At 40.7% G+C, this 17,428-nt stretch overlaps 2 protein-coding genes across 4 annotated transcripts in view; both read right to left on the reverse strand.

The window, feature by feature from the left end:
- Positions 1–86: 86 nt before the first annotated feature.
- Positions 87–6,648, reverse strand: LOC134677016 (esterase E4-like). The gene is made up of 11 exons (XM_063535433.1): positions 6,486–6,648; positions 5,249–5,418; positions 4,791–4,933; positions 3,251–3,393; positions 2,919–3,104; positions 2,386–2,579; positions 2,105–2,273; positions 1,596–1,812; positions 1,374–1,483; positions 831–981; positions 87–340 (listed from the first exon to the last, which is right to left on the reverse strand). Exons 1-11 carry the CDS (start codon positions 6,550–6,552, stop codon positions 169–171), a joined length of 1,722 nt encoding a protein of 573 aa, XP_063391503.1. The 5' UTR covers positions 6,553–6,648; the 3' UTR covers positions 87–168.
- A 2,619-nt stretch (positions 6,649–9,267) lies between these two features.
- Positions 9,268–17,428, reverse strand: part of LOC134676989 (juvenile hormone esterase-like) — a 41,621-nt gene continuing 33,460 nt past the window's right edge. Inside the window, exons 6-10 of one of the 3 annotated variants that reach the window (XM_063535392.1) lie at positions 15,951–16,119; positions 10,729–10,945; positions 10,541–10,650; positions 9,983–10,133; positions 9,268–9,518 (exon numbers count right to left, since the gene is read on the reverse strand). In XM_063535392.1, the coding sequence (XP_063391462.1) occupies positions 9,347–9,518; positions 9,983–10,133; positions 10,541–10,650; positions 10,729–10,945; positions 15,951–16,119 (819 nt within the window). In that variant the 3' untranslated portion in view covers positions 9,268–9,346. The remainder of the gene's footprint in view (positions 9,519–9,982; positions 10,134–10,540; positions 10,651–10,728; positions 10,946–15,950; positions 16,120–17,428) is intronic. The other 2 variants (XM_063535374.1, XM_063535382.1) reach the window with 2 other exon arrangements.

Genomic DNA, 17,428 nt, shown 5'->3' on the forward strand with positions numbered 1-17,428 from the left:
ACGCAAATACAGATTGGACCAAGATATTGGACGGATGGAATGGAATATCATCCTCACCTGCAGTAAACACAATAAAACAATGTTAATACCTATTGTACATAATAATTGTTTATTCTTAGATTTAGGCACAGCCCGAGTTCGTTTCATAATAGTCAAATACATTGGATTTTAAAACTGCATGGGGTAGAGCTCGTCCCAGACTTGCAGTTGTTTCTCGTGCAGTTTCTCGTGCACGGAGAACTGCCGGTCCACCTTCAGGTACTTCCTGTCCTCGGGCTTCATGGCAGGCCAGTGCAGCGAGGACAGCTCCGGCAACTCGCCTTTACGAGGGTTCGGGTCACTGGGAGCAGATATTCAAATGTTTTATCTTACAATAAGCTAAATAAAACATAATTATGCAAGTGACCTAGTTATAACGAAATTGAATTATAATTACCTACTTTAAAAAAGGAGTGTACATGTTTTTAAAGGATCAGCAACGACCATGTAACAGCTTTCTCAAGCTGTTACTGCTCAAGCTTTTGCAGGCATCCATAGGCTACGGTGATCGCTTACAGCTTACCATCATGCGGACCGTATGCTTGTTTGCCACCGAAATGGTATTTAAACAAAATACTTCAGCGGAACGATACCAGTTTGACTCAATAATATAAATTTGAATCCACAACAATTTACATACTTTGTAATTTGCCATGCTTATACTTATACAGTATAGTTTACACACTTCGCATAATCAACTTATCCTCAACATTCAAAATAATTACGCAGTAACATGTAGTAATATTGTACAAAATTATTGTACGGGTGTTGTACAATAATTTTGTGCTTACCCATGTTTCGCGAAGGTGTACCAGATGGCGGTCATCCGGTCCACTATGACATGATCCTGCGGCGCGGGCGGCGGCGGGGAACGTGCCTTGATCGGGGTTCGGAAGTAACTCATGGAGAACAGATAGATCAAGTCATCGTGGTGCGCCGCGCCTGTAATTAATATTGGGATTAATTAAACCGGGCGGGAAACTGTCTTCAAACGCAGCGCAGAGGCAAAAGGAACGAAAGCTCTATAGTCCTGTGCATGGCTGTTGCGACGCCGTGGTGGGTTGAGACCATAGAGATATAGCATAAAATAACTCTTTTATTATACGCCAGTGGTTAGGACACATACAATTTTTTAAAGCGTGGCTATGCGTAAATAGAAATAGGTCACATTTCCCCACCAGATAATGTTGCCATTCACACCAAAGTCGTGTTATCGGTCTGCTTCATTAGCTATCAATGGTTTCCTGTGATCTGGACGAGATCTTCGATCCATTTTATAAAATGCCATATAGAGTCCCGTTAAACCAGTCTCCTTCCATGGCTTTAGAACTTACCGGCTGGCTTGCCAGTGAGCGGATCCTCGTGAAAGCTGTTGTTGCCAATGTAACTGAAGAGGCTGTACCATACCGGCTGCGGTGAGTGCCGACACATCAAGTTCGCCATCCTACAACAGAACATTTTACTATATATACTTTCATTAACATTATCGTAGCATTCGTAGGTCACATGCGCCGTATCTGCATTTAAAGTCATGACTCATGACTTGACTCGTATACCTGTGCGTATTAAGTCCAACCCAGCTATCCCCATACAACTTCCCAAGTCCTTTATTACTCTCAGGGGTGTCTGCAACTGGTTTGCCCTTTAGGTACGCCTCCTTGAGACGGCGACTGGCTGCTGCGGAGTTCTTCTCAGGGAGAGCAAAGGAAATCGGCGCTATTTTCTCCCATTCGGCATTCATACGATCACGAAGAGTTTTGTTTCTTGTGACACCTGTGAAGAAACATGAATCAAGACTTATAGCGACATAAATGTAGGAATATTAGTTTCATGCCTGAAGCCAATTCAATATTAGCCGCAGGCATACTGGTATAAGCAAATATCTCGCTAAGCTAATGCAAATTGATCTACCTAAAGAATCGCGAAATGCGGAATGAAACGTTTCAGTGGCTTTTGACCAGGTTTTTTCTTTAAGTAATTCTTGTGCAAAATATTAGATTATGTGCCTATCGATTTTATATCGATGAGTTGACTGTTAAACTCTTTCTTTGAAAGTGTAACTCACTGAATGCCTTCCAGAAGAACTCATCCTCGGTTTGGCTGATCAGCAGCGGTACTGCGTGCATGTGGCCCTTGCGTACTGCCTCATCAGGCTGCACAGCGAGAAAGCGCGACTGGCCTACGTCCGGCTCCACTACAGGGTCCCAAATACCTATAGGATCGAAGCCGAATTGCTGAAAAAAAACAATTAAAAAGATAATGCATAATAATAGCCCCGCGGGATCAATGCCTGGCTAAACAATTCGATAGAACAGTTAGGATTAGGATAAAAACATGTAAACTTACATCCCAGAATCCTAGAAGTGAATTGCCCATTTCCTCCCAGGACTTGGTCTTCAGACAGTCAACGATGGCTCGCGAAGAGTTGGTAGGACAATTGAGGATCTTTGCTTGCTTTTGCGCCAAATGAAATAGGTGAGAGGGTAATGGTGCCTTACCCATAGGGGAGGCGGACATGGCAATACCTCGATGGAACAATCCTGCAAAATATAACATACGCAGAAATATTAGATGTGTTGTTATCAGCCAAACGAAATCCAAATATTCTATATTGGATCGGTGTCTCTTGGCGATTTCTAACGATTCTATAGGGATGGTGTTAAGCAATAATTTGCCAACCCACATTAATTTTTCAATAAGATGTCAACTCTAAATATTTACGCTTAAAGTTGACATTTTATTGTAAAATGGATGTGGGATGACTCATTTTTGCTAAACACCATCCAGTTTGCATTTGGAGTTTAAATTACCTATATTGAGCAGTGAAATTGGTTGGATAAAATAATTCCCAAAATAAAGCCTCGAGCCAGTAGGGGTACCTTTAGACATTGGAGAAATCATGTGTAACATAACACTGGTGGATCCAGCACTGCATCCAGCAATGGTGACTTTTCCCGGGTCACCGCCGAATGCAGCAATATTTCGTTTCACCCAACGAAGCGCCGAAACTTGGTCCTTGTAGCCGTTGTTGCCGGGTGCTACTGCGTCACCGGTGCTCAGGAAACCTAAAAAAGAAGGGTTTGAAACGCTACGAGGCCACGCACTCACCAGTCACCACCAATCAGTAACTTAAAGTTAACAACGCGCGCAAGCGCGCATCGAAACCAGAAAGAAATTATGAAAATAAATACATATTGTGATTACTGATTACCAAGAGAGCCCAGTCGGTAGTTGATGGTAACCAAAACGATGTCTCTATCAAGCAGGTAATCGGGCCCAAAGAGGTCGGAGCGTCCCGTCATCGAGTAGAAACCTCCCGGGTGGATGAAAAATATTACTGGCAGCTTACGGCAACTGGAAACAAGTAAAGTCTATTAGTCCCTGGTGTTCACTTAATTATACGGCAAATGATAAGGATGGAATTTCCTTTTGTAGAGTTGCTCCTTTTGACTCAAAGATTGATTTACGAAGGGGAGCCAATCGAATTTTTGATGCAAATTTTTGACGTATAAGGGGGGTGTCCCCCGAAATTTGTAAAAAATAAAGTCTTGCTATGTGGTCAAATTTGGTATCATTTTCGCATAATTCAAGGATGCTACATTCGTTTCTGATATTTAATTTATACGGTTTCATATATGTAGCCATATAAATAGTAGTAATAGGGTCCCGTTTTACCCTTTGGGTACGAAACCCTAATGAAAAGGGATCTCATCATCATCAAGCGCCGTAAATTACTTAGCTGTAGCTCACATCGTTGTATCTTATTCAATGAGTAGTCAAAAGTAACTCTACTTTTAATTTTTTTTGTTCACATTAATGTAGAATAAATATGCCATATGTATACTTTTTATTACGAGAAATAGTAGGGCTTTTTCATGAAATTTTTATTTTTTGTGTGCATATTAAAATAAGAAAAATATACGCTTTTATTCGGAAAAAAATTAAATAGAATGTTTTTTTTTTCAATTTTTTTAAATTATTTACATATATGAAACCGTATAAATTAAATATCAGAAACGAATTTAGCATCCTTGATTTACCCTAAAATGATACCAAACTTGCGCACATAGCCAAACAATTTTTTTTACAAATTTCGGGGGGAACCCCTCCTTAAGTCAAAATTTTGCAATCCGGTTGGCTCCCCTTCCTAAATCAATCTGTGAGTGAAAAGGAGCAACTGCAAAAGGAAATTCCATCATCATCATTTGCCGTATGCCGTATATCACACTTTTTTGTCGTGAGCGCCACGGACTATACATATAGGGAGCGTAGAGCGTACATAAACTGTAGGAGCCGCACAGGAGCTGTTTATTGGCGCGAAGTGTAAACCACAAGATGTCAGAACCTACAATGCACAAGAAAACGTACGTAAACTGTAGAGGGCAGCACCCAAGGGCTTACCGCGAAAACCGAAATTCGCAAATTGCGGGGATCTTTTTCTTTTACGTACTCCAATGAAGGCGTAAAATAATTACAGTGACAGAGAAAGATGCCCGCAATTCGCAAACTTCGATTTTTCGCGGTTATAGCACTGCTTTGGCCTTAGGCGTGAAGTGTTAATGTACCACAGTTTAAGTTTCCGATTTAGGCCACAAGATCGCAGACCCTAACAAAGCGCATGGTCCCTATTAAATTCAATTGCAAAAGTATCGACTATAGCGACATAAACTCTCCAAACAACCGATTAAAAATATTTTTCTTAAAGAATGACACGAACCTTTGGTAATAAAGAAAATAGTGTTCCTTATTACCTGTCGTTTTCTGGAGTGTAGACATTGATCGTGAGACAGTCCTCGTCGACGTAATATTCGCCGGGTTCGACGGGCAATGGGCATGCCGGTCCGTCTGCGCTGGCATCTACTTCTGATGGGTATGTTGTCATGTCGACTGGAGGCTGTGAAAGTAAGTAAGATTAACTCCAGTTAAATTAATAAAGGGGTTTCATGGTAAAAGGGAACGGGATTGGAGTTGTTTGCGAGTGTTCTTCGTGGGCATTATGCGTAGGTAGGTATATTAGGTATCTCATAGGTATGTATACTGTTTATAAGTGTACATAGTCCCCATTTTACTGTTTTTAGTATGTCCATTGTAAAGTCATTGTTGGTGACACAGTCTTTATACAACAACAAAAAATACTAAAAAGTCCACTGTAACAGTCCACAAGAGATTGTAACTCTACACAGTATACCGCTACCACAGGAGAACAAACCTGGAATCGTAGCTCTCCAACTGGCGGTTGCGCGTAGCGGATGCCGCGGTAGGCCTGGAAGCGGCGCCCGAGCCGCGAGACCATCCACGAGCCGCGGACCGCACCCGCCGGCGTCACGGTCACGGGGCCGCGGGCCGGGGGCTTGGTCGGTCGGTCGGGCTTTGAAGAGGCTAGAATTAACATATTAATTAATATTTACATTTCAGTTTTCTTTACAATTTAATCCATTATCAATCAATACAATTGGATCCAATATCAATATCATATAAATTTATGTATAATTAAAACACTTGTAAATAATGAAAACTATGATTTATTGTTTAACCGCTAGACTAAATATGTAGGTAGGTACTTTAAACCTACAAACCTAGTGAGTATGAGTAGGTATACAAAGTTTATACCTAAACTGTTAAGTACGTATTTGAATTTAGTTATTATACGAGTATTTTTGTATGACTAGGTTTGGTTATTTATTAATAAACAACAACAATGTAGAGATTGCATACGTAATGCCCTATGGTACCTATTCTTTACCAGTTTAACAATGATTTTAAAATAATAAATATCAACATGATAAAAAGCATACGGAGAAAATATTTAAAACAAAAATAAACGACCAAGTATTTTTTGTAAAAATGTCCTCCTCTTTCGAAATTAATAAAAATATTGGTACCTAGGGTACCATCATCTTTATATTAAAATACGGATTGTTATACACTTTATTAACTAAAATCAGCGCAGTGCAGTATACACACGACATCGACACTAACATACCCACATATTTACATAGAGCTATAATAAGACGTTACCCTTCCCATAATCGGGTAAAAACCCCATTTTACAAAGCACTCAAAACAGTTTAAATTTCGGAGATTGAGGAAGCTGAAGGATTCTGTGAGTTATGGCCGGGTACCTATACCTAAAAGCCTGCCGCCAATATCGAAAAAGCAAAAATCGTTATATCTGCCTTTCTATCACTCTTCGCATATTCCAGCGACAGACACATATCGACGCTTATCAATCTTATCATTAACAGTGGCACAACTCAAAATGAAATGCTATTGCATTTAATATTCTATCTTTTACTGGTAAGATTTAAAATCGAATGGCATATCATTTTGTTTTGTGTCACTATTCATGATAAGCGTCGATATGTATTAATGAATTTTCTTTTTTTTTCAATGTTTGCAGTTGGCCCTCTGGTGATCAGCTTTGATAAAATGTACTCAATAATAACCTGCATCTTCGTGTTGTGCCAGCGCACACGCCACGGCTGCGCAAAGCATCAGCAGTTTATTGATCATCTCGCTCACTTGATTGTTGTATTACTGTTATTTATTATTATTACTATAAATGGACCACTATTTACGATGTGGTGTGCGCGGCTGCGTTGAGCCCACTGGTCGCGCAGTCTGCGCGCGCTCTTTATAAACTAGGGGTGTCTTCGTTCAGCAAGAACAGTGACTAATTTAAAAGAAAAACCGCCAGTCAGTCAGGAACACAAAAGCACGTCAATGGGGTATGAGTAGCTACTTCTGCTGGACCCAGAATTTACCACATCGGTGATATTCATTTGTTATGCGTTACAGGATTTTCCTAATGACATGAGTATGACAAATAGCTTAACAGCCCCTCTAAATCTACGCTATATTTTTGCACAAAGGTACGATAGGTGTGAAACTTAAGTAAAGTTTAAATACTAATTTTAGGACCCGTAACTACCTACATACCTATAACCATCTCTAATAAGTACCTAACTATAATCAGTACTACCCAATACTAACTGATACTTTTCCGATAAAAATGACTTTTTTCTAAGTATCTATTACATTACACTTAAATATATAGGTACCGGCATCGATTCATAAAATCATCACACGTTCTATTTTCCTTAACATTAGCATTTCAATACAAATGCTATAAACAACCAACGGGTTATGTATAGCATTTATTAGTTAAATAGGAATTTAACTAAGTACCTATATCTGCAACTATTGATAAGTAGGTATATATATGTAGTTACTCTTCTTACCCCTACTGTAGTTAATCTTCTTATCTAGTAAGTTTAACGTAGATAAATATGATCATCATCATCATCATTTCAGCCTATATACGTCCCACTGCTGAGTACAGACCTCCTCTCATGCGCGAGAGGGCTTGGGCTATAGTCCCCACGCTAGCCCAATGCGGATTGGGGACTTCACATACACCTTTGAATTTCTTCGCAGATAAATGCAGGTTTCCTCACGATGTTTTTCCTTCACCGAAAAGCTAGTGGTAAATATCAAATGATATTTCGTACATAAGTTCCGAAAAACTCATTGGTACGAGCCAGGATTTGAACCTGCGACCTCCGGATTGAAAGTCAGACGTCATATCCACTCGGCCACCACAACTTCTTCGTAGATAAATATATTAACATCATATGTACAAGGTACATGTGGGTCAGTAACCTAATAAATAAAGAAATGAATAATGCACCAGGCATTAAATAATTTCCTCACGAGTTAAAGGAGCGCCGATATTATTTGATCGGCCGAATGCGAAGCGTCTCTGTTTAAGTTTGGGCAAAAGTGTATTCATATACTTAAGTACATATTGTTTTTTTTTGCCGATTCTGGCAATCGGGGGCTGGCGAGGTCTAGGTACCAGTACTACCACTACACCTCACAGAACCACTTTTAGTTTACATGGTACGGTAGGATTACGCGCTCAATACGATCATGTTTATTACGATTTCCTACATAACATGCAACACGGGTGGTGTGTACAGCATATTGTGCTGAAGTGATAAAAAGGAAATCTTACATTTCAACAAGGTACGTTGAAAATAGGAACTTAAACCAGTGATAGGCAAAACTTCTATAAGTATTTACATAATAATTCAAGGACAACAAATCGTCAACCTTACTACTTATATCTGACAAAAGGAGGAAAATGGACGATCTCGCGCTGGGAATTACGTTCATGTATTACCCTGCACGCTACTCACGTACCTAAGTACAGCACAGAACGAATTCCATTCACGTTTTGAGAATAAATCAAACTAGCTATCATAGGTATTATCATGCCGCGATCAGAAAGGGATTAGAAATAACAGATTTCCATACACTTACGTCAAAATCAATATGGATTGACAGCTATCTCAATCCCTTTTTAATTGCGATTCAGTAATATTTACAGTCAACGGTAAAAATATGGGTGTACAAATCATTTCAAAAATATAGCTGGTTGCTTGACCAGCTATTAGCTGGCCAAGCAAATCTTGTCAGTAAAAAAGGGCACGAAATTCAAATTTTCTATGGGACGATGTCCCTTCGCACCTACATTTTTCAAATTTGTCGCCTTTTTCTACTGACAAGATCTGCTTGACCAGCTGTATGTCCCATAACTCTTACGTAAGTGACTTAAGAACTATGGGACATATTTTTGAGTAAGTTGTCTACACCCATATTTTTACCGTTGACTGTATGTATTAAATATTTTTTGTTGTTTTTAAGTAGGTCCAAAACAACGGAACCCTTATAGGATCACTTTGTTGTCGATCCGGGGCCAAATTCGACATGTACAACTGTCAGATTTCTCATCCCCGTCAAATCAACAGTTGATTTTATTGCATACTGGGTGTTGATTCCATCAACGGTGGATAATATCATTTGGTACAACCAAAACTCAACTCTAAACTAAGGATGGTTCAATTTGGTTTGCTTGTCACCCTAACTGTGGATTGTTAATGTCAAATTTTTACATTGTACGTATTCGAGAACTTATGATTTTTCCCACATCAACGGGAGATCAACACGATACGTCAAACGTCGCTTGTCGAATCGAAGTTTGACTCGCACTTGTCCGATGTTTTAAATACCTATATACATACTTTATTTTTTAATTTATCAATTTTTTTTTATGAAATAACACAATTTAGTAAATTTAATAAAATAATTATTTTATTGCCAGGAAGATTACACAGCGTCATTTAATTTATAGCACACTGTGATTGACAAATAAGTAACTAACTATTTACATATGGAAATATTTTATTTAAATGTCGCCTATTTACACGTAAATATCGTAAAGTTTCCCTAAAATAACGTGAGATCAAAACTGCATGGGGTAGAGCTCGTCCCAGACTTGCAGCTGATCCTCGTGCAGTTTCTCGTGCACGGAGAACTGGCGGTCCACCTTCAGGTACTTCCTGTCCTCGGGCTTCATGGCGGGCCAGTGCAGCGAGGACAGCTCCGGCAACTCGCCTTTACGAGGGTTCGGGTCCCTGGGAGCAGATAATCAAATGTTTTATCTTACAATAGGCTAAATAAAACATAATTATGTAAGTGGCCTAGTTATAACGAAATTGAATTATAATTACCTACTTTAAAAAAGGAGTGTACAGGTTTTTTAGAGTATCAGGAACGAGCATGTAACAGCTTGGGAGTTGCAGACATCCATAAGCTACGGTGATCGCTTACCGCTTCCCATCAGGCGGTCCGTATGCTTGTTTGTCACCGAAATGGTATTTAAACAAAATACTTCAGCGGAGCGATACCAGTTTGACTCAATATAAAAATTTGAATCCACAACAATTTACATGTGTAATTTGCCCACTTGCCATGCTTATAGGTACCTAGTTTACACACTTCGTAAAATAATTCCAATCAACTTATCTTCAGCCATTCTCAACTTCAAAACAATTACGCAGTAATATGTAGTAATAAACACCCGTACACATGTGCTTACCCATGTTTAGCAAAGGTGTACCAGATGGCGGTCATCCGGTCCACTATGATATGGTCCTGCGGCGCGGGCGGCGGCGGCGAACGTGCCTTGATCGGGGTTCGGAAGTACCTCATGGAGAACAGGTAGATCAAGTCATCGTGGTGCGCCGCGCCTGTAATTAATATTGGGATTCATTAAACTCTAGGGTCAGGCAGGAAACCTCTTTCAAACGCAGCGCAGAGGGAAAAGGAACGAAAGTACTATAGTCCTGTACTGATTGGGACCATAGAACTCTTTTATTATAGGTACGTCAGTGGTAGCGATACGTTCCATTTTTGACACGCTGTTCGTTTTCGCCACGTACGTCGCTTATAGCGTGGCTATGCGTAAAGAAAAATAGGTCGCATTTCCCCACTATCAGGGAATGTTGCCATTTACACCAAAGTCATGTTATCGGTCTGCTTCATTAGCAATCAATGGTTTTCTGCGATCTGGACGAGATCTTCGGTCCATTTTATAAAATGCCATACTACTTATAGTCCCGTTAAACCAGTCTCCTTCCATAGCTTTAGAACTTACCGGCTGGCTTGCCAGTGAGCGGATCCTCGTAGAAGCTGTTGTTGCCAATGTAACTGAAGACGCTGTACCATACCGGCTGCGGTGAGTGCCGACACATTAAGTTCGCCATCCTACAATAGAACATTTTATTATTTATAAATACTTTCATTATCTTTATCGTCATGACTTATGACTAATGCTAGGTTTACCTGTGTACATTAAGTCCAATCCAGCTATCCCCATACAACTTCCCAAGTCCTTTATTACTCTCAGGGGTGTCTGCAACTGGTTTGCCCTTTAGGTACGCCTCCTTGAGACGGCGACTGGCTGCTGCGGAGTTCTTCTCAGGGAGAGCAAAAGAAATCGGAGCTATTTTTTCCCATTCTGCATTCAGACGATCACGAAGAGTTTTGTTTCTTGTGACACCTGTGAAGAAACATGAATCACGACTTATAGCTACATAAATGTAGGAATATTCGTTTCATGGCTGAAGCCAATAGCCAATACTGGTGCGAGTATTAGCATATATCGCTAAGCTAATGCAAATTAATCTAAAATTAAATTAAATTAAATTAAATTAGATTTATTTAAGACCAACAAAGGATCAATTTCGTTAGTGACACATTTTAATCTTACAACTAATGTTAGTAGGTATACACACACAACTTATTGACTATCTATTACATATATATTTACATAATAATATAAATTAATTAATTTTAATTTAAGCACATGTGGAGTGCACCACAGTGGTTCAGGTAGGCCCCATCAAACCTATCTGCATACATGGCTAGGATGCTGTTGGTGCTGTTCCTCACTCTGCATAACAATGAAGTGGCTCTTTTGCGCATAATGGCAGCAAAACTATCCACGCGCGCCTCCGCAAACATTGTTGACGCGCTGCAGTAGCGAGGGAGCCCCATCAGCACCCTAAACGCATTATTATACTGTACGCGCAGGGCACTGTACTGTTTTTGCGTGTAGTTCACCCACAGACTGCTGGTGTAAAAAGATGTACAAAAAGCTCGGAACAACGTAATCTTTACTGCCGGTGAGCTACACGCAAACCTGCGGGCAATCATGTTCGCCCTTACAGCCAGTGCCCTGCGCTCCCTTTCGACGTCGGAACCGTCCTTGAGGTCAGAGGTAATCATATGTCCCAGGTATTTAAAATTGTCTACCAACTTAAGCGGGTTATTGTTTAGTTGTAATACTGGGACTGTTGATGGACATTTACCTCTGACTCCAAACACCATCATTTCGCTCTTTACAGAGTTGTATTTAAGACCGTGTGCGGCAGCGTACTGCTCGCAGACCGTTATAAGCCTCGCGAGACCACAGGGTGACGCGCTCAACAGCACCATGTCGTCCGCGTAGCTAATGTTGTTAATGCAAACGCCCTGCACATGGCAACCGACATGTGTGCTGCTGAGCTCGGCAATAAGTCCATTTACGTATAGATTGAAGAGCTTCGGGGAGGTTAGCCCTCCCTGCCTTACCCCGCACTCCAAACTATACGGTTCCGACAACGCTCCCGCCCATCGAACGCTATTGACCTGTCTTGTGTACCAAAATTTGAAAATGGATATAAGATCTGGAGGTACCTCCATCTCCTCAAGCTTTCTCCATAGTATATCATAACAGACCAGGTCAAAAGCCCTCGACAGGTCGAGAAAGCATGCGTAAACAGGTGTGTCTCTATCAGTATAATACCTAACAGTCTGCTTTAAACACAATATAGCACTTTCAGTCGACAATCCGGGCCTAAACCCGAACTGATTGTCGTGCAGCTGTATATACTTATCTAGTTGTGTATCAAGCAGACTGTCAAGTATTTTTGCAACAACAGTGGCAAGTGAAATTGGCCTGTAGTTGGTCTTGTCCGACGTATCTCCAGTCTTGTTTTTAACAATCGGAACAACAACGGTTTTCATTAGTTCGGCCGGTAAATACGAATGCCCCAGACATAATGTATATAACATTGCCAGCACTCGAGGTAGGTGTGGGCCCGCACATTGCAGGTGTTCGATGCTGAGACCATCGTGACCCGGGGATTTGCCTCCAGACATTTTCTTTATCGTTTTAGTGACCTCCTCGGCGGTTATTTTAGTCCCGATCGTAATGGTCTCAGCCTCGCACCCTGCATGTGATGGTCCTAGTGGTGAGCGAACCAAAAATTGATTTTTAAAAAGTTCAGCAATCTGTTTGGGGTCACTTATACCATCGACACTCGCGGGACGACCAGGTTTAGTATTCATTCTATTCGTACACTTCCAAAATTGCTTAAAGTCTTTTTTAGAGTGAAATGATGCCATCCTATCAAGCTTAATTTGATCCTGGTTTTTTTGGCACCATTTCAATCGGGATTTAAACAACTTTCTGCTCTCGATCATGGACTCGTATACTGGACCCGAACTAGGTCTATTGTACCACACCCATGCCTTAAACATACGTCTGGCCTCCCCGTGAGCCTCGCGGACATGTTTATTCCAACCTATAACAACTTTATTTTTATTACACTTCGTATTAGAGCTACTAATTACAGCCGAACGTCTCAAGGCTTCTATGATATTCATATACAAGTTATCGATAGCAGCCTTATGCTCATAATTTGTACATAATTTATTTGCAAAAGCACATTCATGGAAACAAGCAGGAAGATCTATGCTACTTAATCGCTTATGACATTCACTTGTGAACAAGTCCCTCTGTTTCACATCCCTGTTACCCCAAATCACCTTATCTTTAACTATTATATCAAAAGACTGGATGTTTAAAACATTAAAATCGCATTCAATGATGAGCGGGTAGTGGTCCGACCATAACACGTCCAACTTAACATACACATTCGTAATAGTAGCAAGCGCGGCATCCGACACTACACAATGATCGAGCCAGCGTCGAGAACCATGAGCCTCACTGACAAAAGTATATGTCCCTGACTGTAATCCTAACTTTTCCACGTCCGCGCAACGCCAGTCAACGTCACCGCAAAAAGTTATAAGTTCTGAATAGAAAGGCTCTCCCGGGTGCGCGTTAAAGTCACCAAGTACATATACCGTCTCAATGTTTTCACTACTGATGATTGCACTTACCGCACCAAGACAATCCGTAAAATCAGGCAAATTTTCTGACTTGTCCGTAGGCATGTACACGCTTACCACTATAAAAGACCTGCCACTCGTGGAAACCTTAATAGCGCAGATTCTCGGGTTACTACACTTTATCACTGACACTTGTTGAAACGCGGATTTCCTCCATAGTAGTGCCACTCCGCCATACGGCCTGCCTCGCAGCATTCCCGACGTTGTATCCATAGCACACGTTCCCGTACAATTAAAATGTGTATCTATGCTATCTAAGAACGAAATCTCAGTGTGTAATAGCCAGATTTCTTGCAACGCAATTATAGTAGTGGACCCTATAATGGACGTGGAACCAGTAATGGGACAAATAAACATAATTCCTCTAAAATAAGTATCTAAAAGTAGTTTATAAACACTGGCTGTATATTATCATAAATAAGAGTCCTAGAGCTGTTTCAGTTTGAAGTTTTATTAAATTTGGTTGTTTTTTAAGAAATTGGCGTCAACCCAAAAGTTGTCGTGTCACTGAAAAAAAATACCACTACGAATTCTTAACAACTTCGCTAAGAGAGGTGAGTTAATTTATAAATTTTTAATTAATTAATACTTGATGAAAACTAGAATGTGTTTTGTTAATTGCATTTACCATGAGATAAGGTAAAACAACACACTATGTTGTGACTCCACAGATGTAAAAAAATAGGGGTATTTGGCCCAATCCCATTATAGGAGCTGTAAAACTGCGTACCTCCTATGATGGGACAAATGACAGAATGATGCTTGCCATGCCATAATTTCATGCTTAAACAATACAGAACTAAAATGTAGTTACGAAATATGTCAAATCAGGAGGTATTCTCGGACTTCGGATAAATTAATATCGTTTTTCCAAACTTTTATTTAACTTGCCCTGTTAGTTAGTGTGGGTCCAATCTTGGTAGCTGAATTTGAGCCACTTTTCGATTTCCGATTCAGTTGAAATTTTGTGTAAGTATACGTAATTAAGTATGCAAATCGGATGATAATGCAGTATTATGATAACATGAACCTGATCTGATGATGGAGACAGGAGGTGGCCATGGGAACTTTATCGCAACAAACCCTAACTAATCGTGTTTGGGTATATTAGAATTGTCTCGATGGATCTAATACAATAATAATTGGCTGTGGAAAGAAAAATACATTCAGCGATAAAAGCTTATACCAAAAATTGTTTTTTTTTGCCGTAACTTATTCCCCATTTCAATATTTTATACTGATAGAGCAATGTCCATAATAGGGGGCCCATTACTGGATCCACGTCCATTACCGGGGGCCCATTACTGGAACTTTGGTGTCCATGACTGGAGAAAAAAAGCATAGTTTTAATTTGTTAAATATTTGGAAACTAATTGCAGTATCTTTGATACAACACGCCTAAAACATGAAAGACGGATAGGACTTTCATCTTTTAACACGCTAAGCGGTAGACCATTTACATGTATAAGAGAAATATCATAAATACTCCAAATTTCCTTTTAAATGTCCCATGACTGGTGCTGTTACTATATGTGATAAGAACGGCATAACTCACGTACACTATCAACAGAGCGTTTAACACTTTTGCAGTTAAACGATACTAGTTTACACATATCATTGCTAGACATTATTTTGATTCATTTTCCTCAATGCCATTCACAGCGTTATCTCTTTTCAAAACACGCTGCTTATAATGCGCAAACCGCTTGAAAATAATGCCTTTAGGCCAGATTTCTGCATTCAAAAACATCGGTAATTTTTCTTTATTAACAAAGAATTTGTATGCACTGTGGTCATCTTTTCTCCTTATATTAAGTTTTTCTAAAACAACGTTTTCATTCGTCTTTGAAAAAATATATCCGCATATGTCAGATTCCAGCGTGTTCTTATGTACCTTCGTTATGAACATCGGTACCTTTGTGTCCGCTGCTCTGAACTTGTCATTAAAGTCGTTCGCAGATCCTAATTTCGACTTAAATTGCATCTTTAGCTTACTTTTACGCTTCTTTCCCTCAACAAGCTGCCAGTCCTCCTCTTTCAGGGACTTAGAAGGTTCACTTGACGGTTTAGACGCTTTTACCGCTTCTGCCATCGATTTATTGCATACAAGTATTTGTTTACTTATATTTAAATCCTTATCGCAGCTAGACACAGTCTGGCCGGTCAGCTGATGCGCGTTAAAGAATGGCGAAATGCGGAATGAAACTTTTCAGTGGCGTAGGCCAGGTTTTTTCTTCAAGTGATTCTTTTGCAAATTACATTATGTGTCTATCGAATTTATATCGATGAGTTGACTGTTAAACTCTTTCTTTAAAATTATAACTCACTGAATGCCATATAGAAGAACTCGTCCTCGGTTTGGCTGATGAGCATTGGTACTGCGTGCATGTTGCCCTTACGTACTGCCTCGTCAGGCTGCACAGCGAGGAAGCGCGGCTGGCCTACGTCCGGCTCCACTACAGGGTTCCAAAAACTTATGGCATCGTAGGCGGACTCCTGAAAAAAATAATTTGGCCAAGCCCGAGATAGCTCGAGGCATTTAGTGTTCCGTACGGCTACCATCAGTTTGGCATTGACATAAACGATATCGTGAACGTAATTTACTTCCTATAGGTATATCTCTTTCGCACTAATATGTCAGTACGAGCGAGATGCATAGAAAGTAAATTACGTTCACGCCCACGGTAGCGTTTATGTCAATGCCAAACTGATGGTAGCCGTACCGCTCGCATCGTTACATTTTACAGAGGTTGTTTGCCTGTTTTTAGGATACCGTATTCAACTACACACACAGAACAATAGTACAAAGTGTCTAAGTGCGAAGGCCGAAGGCCGAGCTTTAGCAAAATGTCATCGCTTTAGCACAGAGCAATAGTACAAGTGTCTAAATGTGAAGGCCAAAGGCCGACCTCCGCGTAAATAGCCCGAAGGCCCGAAGCGTCCAGGATGTCAGTGCTTTAACACAGAACAATAGTACAAGTGTCTAAATGCGAAAGCCGAAGGCCGAGCTCCGCGTAGGGCCGAAGGCCCGAAGCGTCCAGGATGTTAGTACTTAAACACAGAACAATAGTATAAGTATCTAAATGCGAAGGCCGAAGGCCGAGCTCCGCGTAGGGCCGAAGGCCCGAAGCGTCCAGACTGTCAGTTCTGTGTTTAACCACTGACATCTTGCAGGCTTCGGGCCTTCGGCCCTACGCGGAGCTCGGCCTCCGGCCTTCGCATTTAGACACTTGTATTAATTACCTGTGTTTAGAACTGACCTCCTGGATGCTTCGGGCTTTCGGCCCAATGCGACTTCAGCCTTTAGATCTTGCGACTTAGACACTTGTACTTAAAAATACTTGGAAAAGTTACGGGAGGCGCGCGTCTGTCGGACGCTTCGGATCTTCGAATCGCTCCTTCGGCCTTTGCATTTAGTTAGATTCTTGTACTATTGCTTTGTGTTTGAATACCGAAGTCGAGCATCTCGCGAATGCTTGATGTATTATAATAATTTAGAGTAAGGCCAAGCGCGCACCACGATTTTTTGTCCTGCGATAATTTTGTCGCAGAAATGCAACGCATGTGTTTATATGTTAGTGCGCACATATGCGACAAAAAAATCGCAGCGATTTTAAAATTGTGATTTGTCACATTTTTCCGCGATTGTTCGCGACGCGATTGTCGCAAAGTGAATTGCAGCATGCGGAGTTGTATGGCCCCGCGCGCACTATGATAATAAAATCGCACCCCGGCCGGACCTCAGTCGGCATTTCGCTCTCCAAACCCCAACATCTCGGCACCTGCATCTCCAATGGAGTCTCAA

This window comes from Cydia fagiglandana, chromosome 2 (genome assembly GCF_963556715.1).
Source record: "Cydia fagiglandana chromosome 2, ilCydFagi1.1, whole genome shotgun sequence".
Lineage (NCBI taxonomy): Eukaryota > Metazoa > Arthropoda > Insecta > Lepidoptera > Tortricidae > Cydia > Cydia fagiglandana.